The sequence below is a fragment of the Cydia strobilella genome, chromosome 9 (genome assembly GCF_947568885.1).
Source record: "Cydia strobilella chromosome 9, ilCydStro3.1, whole genome shotgun sequence".
NCBI classification, from domain to species: domain Eukaryota; kingdom Metazoa; phylum Arthropoda; class Insecta; order Lepidoptera; family Tortricidae; genus Cydia; species Cydia strobilella.
Window position 1 is genome coordinate 15,047,078 of NC_086049.1, and position 10,472 is coordinate 15,057,549.

A 10,472-nucleotide genomic window follows, 5' to 3' on the forward strand; every position below is an offset into this window, starting at 1 on the left:
AGCGCCACCGTAGAGGTTAGGAACTATTATCTAAAGCTGAAAGCGGTCACTTCGGCAACAGTTCTGCCATAATAGATTGGCATCCTTTCTATACCATCCATAAGGTAACTGATGAAAGGTTGCTGATGTCACGTCTGTTATTTCCACGAATAACTCAAAATTTGGGTACCTACTGGATAAACTTCGATGGTTTTTTCCTGTTTTCACTAAGAGCAAATCATGGAAGCAGGTCGCATGGTGACATAACCATGGAACCCTATAAACTGTTTGCTTGTCACGCACTTGGCCAGAATTTTTCCACATAGATCGCTGCATTCATCCCGCCTCTAACCAGCCAGATCGTTTATTATGGAGCTATTTGGAAATAGAAAAGCCACTTTCTAGACTTTTCCGGTCTACAAGCGGCATAACTGCATATATGCGCGCTGCCGACGCAAGCATTATATAGACTTTTAAAATCAAAGAGTATTCCATCAGCGGGAATAATACCTGTAATTAGGACTCTATTGAAGGATAATAAGGAACAAAATCGAACGAATTAGATACTTGACTTGGTACATAAACCATACGGTTGTAGTTGTGATAGAACTCGCAGATACACGTCAGATTGTAAGATGTTTTTGTTACATACTTGTTTATAGTTTCATAAATTATCTTAGTTAGAAACTTGTCGAAACAAACAAGATAAATAAAACCACATTAGCATTAACACAAAAAGTGTTTCAGAACTTATTTAAAACTAGCTTTTGCCCGCGACTTCGTCTGCGTGGAATCGGTAACAGCAGCTAGAGTAAGTGAAGCGCCTGGAAAAAGTGTAATAGCAATCATTCAATTTGAACACACAAATTGCTTACACAAATTATCAGGCAATTCATTAATTATCTCAATTCCACCCCACTTTTGACCCTCTTAAGGGATGATTTTCGGGATAAAAACTATCCTATGTCCTTCTCCGGGACTCAAACTATCTCTATGCCAAATTTCAACTAAATCGGTTCAGCGGTTTAAGCGTGAAGAAGTAACACACAGGCAGACAGACATAATTTCGCATTTATAATATTAGTATGGATTTACATAAATATTCAATGGAACATAAATTTTGCATTTATTTACATAAACTACACGCTATTATTGACGGGCATTATTAAAGAGATACACAGTCTAATAATTAATGTCAATGTAATATCAATTGGTACATATTTTCAGATGAATCATTTTAATGAGATTTGTGTTTCTTATTAAAGTCCTCTTCCCAGTTCCTGAAAATGATTCAGCAATGACTAATAAATTATGTTTTTATTTACCATGTGAATTATTAAATGACACATTTATATGCATAATTAATTATTAATGACTAGGCTCTGTGCTGTGAGCTGTAGACCTCCCGAACCCCCATGGGCTCCGCCATTTTTAAATATTTCTGAGAACTGAATCGACAATAAAATCTATTTAATTCTTAAACCTGCCCACAAAATTTCACGATAATTGGTTGAGAAATGCAACCGCGAAATGCGATGCGATGTAGACGAGAACATCCGGATATACGAAAACATTTTTGTCCATGCTGAAACGGGGACCTTCGCTAACACTCGATCAATTATTTATTTACAAGTGCTAACAATATTATTGAGTACTGCAAATGGCAATGAACCCAAGAGTAAATAAAATTGTGAGTACTAAAAATTAGCACGTACGAGTCCCATGTTTATTTTTGTTCCTTATGAAGTTTAGTCTCAGCGTTGCATAAAAATTGATATATTAGGCCGTATCTGGACCGCTTTATGCACGTAGGTATTGTGTGAACAATGCCTCTTTGTAAATGTAACGTAGTTACGAACAACAACAATTTCATTGACCATTGGTGGGCTTTGAGTCATTGCAATAAAGGTCATAAGAGGTCAATTCATTTGTCAACGATGGTGTGTCGTCAGTGGTGGTGTAGCATTGCCCATTGTTATACTACTAACATTAACTTACCTGGTACTGCGTTGATGTCGATTCAACGTACAAATAAATTCAATATGTACCAATCGCTAGGCTGGAAATATCGCTATTTCAATGTAACGGTTTTTCACCATAGTTATTTTAGAGCTAAACGTTAAGCTACTTTAAAACTGCTCTATCCTCCTAAGTCTCAGAATAGTTAGTTTCGTTTTTGAATTTGGAACCTTGACTTTATTCAGTTAAAATCAAGTTTTGGAATATTGCTAAAAATAAGGACCTCTGGGACTCGGGAGGCTAAGGCTTAGAAATATCCATAAGTATTATGCATTTATTAAAAATGAAGACAAACTAAAACCATTATGTTAACGTAATATGTCTGATGCATCACGATCACCATAGAGTAACTTACTATCTTTGCGATCACGTATGGTTATAAATAAGTTGGTAGAGGTTGTAATTTATTTACTCACGCGCGTTGACATTTCATGGCTGAAGGCTGAACTTTGTTTTTCTTTTCGTTCCTCTTTTAAACTGTCGATTTCATGACCTTTGGCAATGAGGATATAATAAGATAGAGCGGTACTGTCATAGTAAATTTTGTAACCACTGTAAATTCACTGCCATCTATCGACATACTTTAAAACTAAAAATGAAGATTTATAAAAATACGTTAAAATGTATTTAAATATGGGTAAATTATTTTTTTATTTGCATTAATTATTTTTATATCATTTTGACCCATGTTCTTTCACTGGTATCCGTTAAAATTATAAATAACAAACGAAACAGTCAACGCCCTCTATACGAGAGTAGGCCAAAACTAGTGGCGCCATCTGATCGAGAATCAAATTTTCGTGATTTTCGAGGCACGTTTTTTCCTAAGACTATCCATCTATTAAGGACTTATATCTATCTTTGCCTTTGGCAAGGAAATTGCATTCAAATTCCTATTAAATTTTATTGAACGTGAGAAAACTTACCTACTGTTGTTTTTTTTTTAAATATAGTCTGGAAAACCAATTTTCTCAGTAACAGTAGATTAAACATTAATTATATTCAACCTTATCTCTCTTTTGAAGGTTATAAGTTATAAACCCTATACTCCAATGACAAGCGACGCTTGGAAAATTAAAAGTACTTAGATATAAGTTGGTCAAGCAAATCTTGTCAGTAGAAAAAGGCGCGAAATTCAAATTTACTATGGGACGATATCCCTTCGCGCCTACATTTTTTAAAATTTGCCGACTTTTTCTACTGACAAGATTTGCTTGACCAACTATAGATAGTATGTATACCTGTACTGAACATCTCAAAAAACAGTTTCAGAAAAAATAAAACAACAAGTAGGTAGGTCGTATTTTCCCGACTCCCTTATACATTTCCCTGCTATAATACACATATACGTCACAGAATTGATCAGTCTGCTCCCCCGGCGCCGCCACGATGGCGCCGTTTTGGCGCCAAAGTGCCTGCGACCCGGGGTGCGTTTACAAAGGTTGCTGCCCGCGACCTATTTGTCGATGGCACACTATCCCACTTTTGTTACGCTATGCGATTTTGGGGAAAGTTGTACAATGGAAAGTTATTGTTTTGATCTATCTAGTTTTTGGTTGGTTGTATTTTTATTTTCTATTTGTTATAGCTCTAAATATGAATATGACGGGTCTCAATTGGTTCCCATAAATTTTAATATCCGATTTTTTCAGTCCATAACGTTTTCCATCATAATTTTTAGTAGTCATATTGTCAATAGTCATAAAATGAAACAAGATAAATTGCAATTCCGAATCCGAAGTTGCATTTCCGAATTCATAATATTTAAAATCCAGATCATATAACATTACATAATGTTGAAGGCAATAAACTTGCTTATAAAAATTGTTGTAAGGTCTTTTTTCGCAGGTTATAATGATAAGGTAGTCACGTGATTAGTTACCTAACCTAACCCACTTTTCTAGTAGCACTTAGGTTCTGCGAGGGTCACAGTTGCAGTTTTTACATAACCTAACCCACTTTTCTGATAGCAGTTCGGTTTTGTAAGGGTCGCAGACCTAACCAAACCCACTTTTCTGGTAGCAGTTTGGTTCTGTAAGGATCGCAGTTCTAAGTTAGAACTGCGATCCTTACAGAACCAACTTCTAACCTAACCGACTTTCCTGGTAGCAGTTCGGTTCTGTAAGGATCCCAGTTCTAACCTAACCTAACCGACTTTTTTAGTAGCAGTTCGGCTTTGTAAGGATCGCAGTGCTAACTTAATCTAACCCACTTTTCCAGTATAGATACATTTGGTTTTTTAGACGTAAGTCACTTTAGTCATTAAAACGATATCGATATGAATAACAACTATTAGTACGTTACAATATATACCTTAAAATATATCTGAATAATTATTGATAGGCCTTTGAATGTTATAGTCATCAATTATATACATCACTTTTGTGAATATAGTGTCTAATATTATAGATCTTTAATATGAGAACTATTAAGCGTTATACTTAACAAAAATTATGACTATTGATGTTTATGTCCGTAAATTATATGGATATCAATTTCTGACTATCGAAATTCGAAACAATAAGTTTATGGAAAACAAAGGGATCCCGAATATAGGTAATAGGTAACTGCAGTACTTATTCAAAAGTTAGTAAGAAAAGTTAGTACACATACTAAATTAAAGCATTGATATTCGATTTATTTAAGGAGATAGTCGTAGAATTCTCGAAAGGGCGTGTATACGCGATTGTGCCTATTCATACATAGCCCCACCATAGCCCTCATAGGTAATTACTGAAGCGACCCGCCGCCCTAGTATAGAAAATTGTTGCGACTTTTCCTTTTCCAGGCCTTACATTTACAGGTAGGTCTTATACTGAAAGACTGGAACTAATCCTTTAAAACTTGAACTGCCGAGAAATGTACCCTTTCTATCACGTCCAGTTATCGTTAGATAACTGCAGTAATGCCAGTAATTCTTACAAGAAACGGCGAGGAGAGAGTTAGACAATGCTCGCAGCGCATTCCGCAGTTTGCGTGACGCTGCCAAATACTGGAACACTTCTGCTTTATTTTTGTGTAGTCATGAATTACAGGAACGGCTTCATAAATGCTTTAGTGGTGGTTTGAGCAACCAATATAATATATAATTATCCCAAGATACAAACACGTTTAAGGTTGATTTAGGTCATGGAGTTGCCTGTTTTTCTAGTCATGTTTGTTTATGAAGCTGCTAATTTAATGACAATAACACACGCAGGTAGTATTTATTTGTTTCGGCTAGTTTTAAATAATAATAAAAAACAAACCGCCGCGGACACTTGTGCCTGAGGATGGATTCCCAAAGAATCCGAAACATATCGCCAAAAGCGACTAAAAATAATAGTGAGTAAAAACCGTACTGATAAATATTTTGAATAAAAAAAAAAAGTTATTTATTCAAATGTAAATGCTGTTTTGTTGATATGGTTACTTTGTTTTTTCCCGCTATCTTTCGTTACTCATTCTTGTAAGGTTAGGTTATAGATTGTATATAAAGTTCTGCTGTATTAAGGACTCTCTGAAGAATTACGTTACGTTTGTACTTCATGATATAAAGTTTACGTTGTTTACCCACTTCTTCTGTAGGCCGTCATGTGTCTGTACCTTTGTTTACAGCGTTGACTATCTATTTTTAATGGACTCCGTCTTTTTCCATTAGCTCCATCTTTCCGGAATTTCGTCTTGAAAGAGTTAATTACTGAATCTGTAGATTCTGATACCGCTGATACAGCGTCCCAGATACCGCTGGAATGACGAAGCCCTAAAATAAGTAAAAGACCTTTCCGCCCTCGGAATACCCAACTGGCGTGAAGGGGCGCAGAGTGGGCGCATAATAGGGCTATGTGGCGCTCTCTTGCGTCAGAGCTGAGCCACTGAGCCAGTGAAGTAGTAGTATAGATTCTGACAGAATTTCAATAAATGTCACCCGTTGATTTTTATTATAAAACTAGCGCTTACCAGAGGGCGAGGAGTCGCCTGCTTATGTACAATGTAAGACACGGCCTGAGGCGCGTCACTGGCCATCTGCTCGGTGGTGGACTCGGACTCGTAGTCGCTCTCAATAGCCATGCCATTGACTACGTCCTGCAGGAACCGGGCCGTGTCTATGGGCTCAGTCGATTTGCCTGGGTCGGGGACTCCCGGGGCCGCCTGGTGCCCCTGGTCCTGCGACCAAAAGTATAGTTTGGCAAGAGTTTGTCACTAGAGCATAGGCAGAGAGAATCGTGCTGTACCTATACTAGGTTTATCACCTCAAAATGAGGGATGTGTAGTTTTTATATTCTATCGCTACTGACAAAATTGGTTTGCCAGACTATACCTTGTAGTTGTCTATTTAACCAAAAGGTTAAAGAAAGCTTAGAGAAAACTCTTATGTTTACGTATTCTTTATATTACATTAAACGGTAACGGTAGTGATAGTAAATAGCGATAACGTTATTCTTTTTAGTTTTTTAAAGCTATAAAAATAGTAGTTTGTTCATTGTATTTGTTATTTTATATAAACGGCCTCTAACAGCCTGGTTGGTACTGACTGGCCCTGCTTACGAAGCAGGAGATCCCGGATTCGAATCCCTGTAAGTAATTGTGTGTTTCATCAGGAATATTTGTTCCTGAGTTATGAATGTTATTTATGTATCTAAGTATGTATTTATCTATATAAGTATGTACATAGCAACGACGTTACAAGACTTACAAGAAAAACTACACCCTGTTATTATTCTTATTTTCCTAACCAAAATTTAAGTAAATATGTGTAAGTTATTTTATAATAATAATGTCTCAGGCTGGTCTCAGGACATCTACTACATCTTGGCAAAATGCCAAAATCGTATTGCTTCCAAGCCTTCCCGAATAAATAAATCGTCTTTGCTTCGTCACTTAAGTATTTGTATCCGTCAGTCGCCCAGGGCGACTCGCCCTTCATACCCACCTTAATATTGCCGCTAACCACATATTAAAAAGTGAGATTACACGCTTCAACCGGCCACCTTTCTCACATTTTCCCCTGTTCTCGTCACTTATCAGTACAACTTGAGCGTAGATTAACGCTAATCGGGCTGCGTGCACCCGAGTCATTAGCTAATGGTTGGCCTACTCCCTTGAGCGACAGGGATGCAACTATGGTAAACTGTCATCAATTTCCTATTAAGATACCTACTTCGTATGGAGTGTAGAAGTAAAAGGAGAAAAACTCTATATCTGAAAAGTGTTCATCAAAAAACAGTAAATAGGCGGCGCCACCATACCACATAATAAATAATAGTACTACTGTACAGAAAGGAAACTCCTACAAAACCGAAGTTTGACAGTGGTTCAGGGTCCAATCATGCTATCCCTTTTTAATATGTGGTACTATCCCTTTCTGCTATTTAGGGTTGTAAAATTCAAGTCATTTATCTGTGGTCGTGCACGCAAAGGGACGTCAAGTTGTGCCAACCCTAATAATTGCTAAGCCGAACGAAGCCGAGTTTGCCCGAAGCGAGAAGATTCGCACCCCTGTCCATACACCGAAATACCTAGACCATACACCTAGTATCTTATATAGATGTGCGCCCGTGCGACCATGAGGGACAGAACATACGCAATGCGACAAAATTAAAAACACGTTTTAACATTCCTGACAACATACCAAAAACGACCTACGTAATTTGGTCGGGTTATTTGTTCCCCCTCGCCCATTTCATCTCTACATTATTATACCTCTATGGTTCATGTCATGTCCCAGAGCCTACCTAGCGCCACCGGAGAGATTAGGAATTATTATTTACAGATGAAAGCGGTCACTTTTGCAACAGTTCTGCCATAAGAGATTGTCGTCCTTTCTAAATAGTCCGAAAGGGATGTGCCTTATGAAACTCAATAATTATGAGTTATATGAGTATCAAAGACCTCCTAAAAACGGTTACTACACATTTCGTTGTTTCCCACCAAAGCCCAACCAAGCAAAAATGAACCTGAATAAATTACGTAGGTTGTTTTTGGTCAGCAATGTCAATACGTGTTTTTAATTTCATGGTATATGTTCAGTCCCTCACGTGGTGCACGCGTAGCAGCACTATATTACACTTGCTTTTGATTTTCCAGTTACAAAATCTTCCATTATCATCTAAAGTCCTCATTATCTGTGGATACGTTGTGCCACATACAACATTATATCGTTTGTTACCAGTAGGTCGGCTGGTCGGCTCACAATGCGCCATGGTCGGCGTGCGGCAGCGCGAGTAATGCGTTACACGCCTACAAAATGGTGGCGATGAACGGCTTAGTAATAAGTAAAAAATAAAATAAAAAATGCTTTTTAATAGTTTAAGATAAAACGCATCTTATCAACGCAACACAGATATAGTAACGTTATTTATATCAAACATATCATCTTTTGATTTTGACATTTCGGTCAAAGCATTTAATTTGAATGACTCGTTCGTATAATAATAGCTTTTTCGGTAGTGTAGGTATACATTTCTTAGGCCCGACATAAGTAACTAAACGAGATTAGGTAATTAAACGTCAAAAATGTATGCGCTAATCTTGGAATCAAACTGTAGTCAAGGTTGATGAAATTGACACTCCGTAAGATACTTAAATAAATATGTGTCTTCGTTAACATATGACGACGTTGTATTGATTATACTGTAGGTTGTAGGTAAGATATTCAAGAACTAAAGGGACACGAGAGTTCTAAAATATCCCTCCTATCCTTACACTTCACTAATTAACACATTATTGGGCTCCCCTCTATCTGCATCAAATAAAGTACGTAACAACCAGAACTGTTGTACTTTAAGCTGAACAATTTAAGGTTCGCTTCAGTTTAAATGTCGAAGTTTATAATTTTTTTATAACCTCGCTCGTAACATGTACTTACAGAAGAATGTACGGTATTGTATGTAAATTCGGTTTGATGAGTCAGGAAATGTACGGCGATGCGTGCAATTAAGTTCTTTGTAAATATGAAGTTGAAATAGAAATGCTTCTATTAACCGACGCATAGCATTGAAATTGTATGGAATTTCGTCTCAGTCGTAGAGATAAGAAGACCCTTATTACTTTTTAAGAATGTTTTGTATTTTTTTATTACAATTAGATGCCGTTTCATAACAGATATTTATTATATTTCTAGTAGTATAAGAACATTCATATTATAAGTATTTGTGATATTTATTTAATTAAAGGATTCGACTGATAATAATGGCTCCCTAAAAAGGTAATAGCTGACACTAATGATCGCTTCATATCCTTTTTAATCTAATTTTGAAATTTACTTACGGCATCCGTCAAGGGGGCCATTTTGGCGCCTTTCTCGTGTTCCCAGATAATAAACTCCCTCGAACCTGGCGATATCCTCACCAAGCCGCGCGAATACCACTCCACTTTCGATCGATTACAGCGTCTATCGATTATAATCACTGGCACAAATCACAACTTTATCTCTACTAGGTATCTATGGTCCAAAGTAATTTAAAAAAAATCGAGAGGTGAGCACCGCCATGAACGGTCAAACCCCGGTCGATCAAATGGGTTTTTGAAATTAGAACTTTAAATATGACTTATCGAGTTTAATCGCTCATCACTCGAAATATGCTTTAAGCAAAAGTCAGTCGAATTAAATAGGTATTATATTTTGATAGAGCTCATGTAAAAAAAAGTTGGTTTGCCTTTGGTTATCAAAAGTTTAGTTTACCTTCTGGACCATAGATAAGTACCAAAATTTGCAATTGCCAAAAAATCGTTTTTTGATCGTTTTAAATCGAGTGTCCCGTCAGGAGAGGCCAAAACGACTGACTCAGTCTTGCTACTAGATTAACCGCGGGATGTGACTTTTTGACCTTTAAATTGGCACCTAGGTTGACCCATAATTGCGTTATTGTTGTAATTTCATTCATTAATTGCTGTGAGACTGGGTGAGACCGGATAGCACCGGCAAAACTGGCAGGGCACGGGCAAAAGATTTCCGGGCAAGTGTATATAAACATGTCGTGGAAAATCGAAACAATTTGATGTAAGGCGTAACGTTTGTTATTAAAGTTCTACGGTAGCTCGTATTTCAATTTTTTTAACTGTATGTAACTTGTAAGTATTATACCTAATTTAGAGCACCAAACTAGACGCTATATTAGTATTCGATTGCTGTGATAAGCGTTGGCTTGTAAAGATTTTTTTGACTCGACTGTAAACCTAACCAATCTTGCCTAAAACTAATCTTGTTTAATAAAATAAAATAAAAAGCCTTTTATTTTTGTTTGATTTAATTTTTTAGATATATTATTCAAGAACCCCGTGTTCACAGGTCTATCCGAAAGCCTCCTCGAAAGCCCTCCATCTATCTCGATCCATGGCTACTTGTATACAACTAATCTTGTTAAGTACACCAAACACTTTTTTCACCTCAGCAGCTCGAACAAGCCTACTTTCGTCACTCCCTGGAGTGAGGAAAGTGCGACTTTCCTCACTCCAGGGAGTGAAACAATGTAGCTTTTTAATTTAGTGAAGGC

The 10,472-nt window shown here is 37.0% G+C and overlaps 2 protein-coding genes across 2 annotated transcripts in view; one reads left to right on the forward strand and one right to left on the reverse strand.

Moving 5' to 3' along the window:
• Positions 1 to 9,400, reverse strand: part of LOC134744353 (uncharacterized) — a 29,990-nt gene extending 20,590 nt beyond the window's left edge. Inside the window, exon 1 of the mRNA XM_063678129.1 lies at positions 9,247 to 9,400. Coding sequence (XP_063534199.1) covers positions 9,247 to 9,267 — 21 coding nt within the window. The 5' untranslated portion in view covers positions 9,268 to 9,400. The remainder of the gene's footprint in view (positions 1 to 9,246) is intronic.
• The window catches only part of LOC134744397 (adenylosuccinate lyase), a 55,813-nt gene that overhangs the window by 22,991 nt on the left and 22,350 nt on the right, over positions 1 to 10,472 (forward strand). The gene's annotated exons all lie outside the window — the stretch shown is intronic.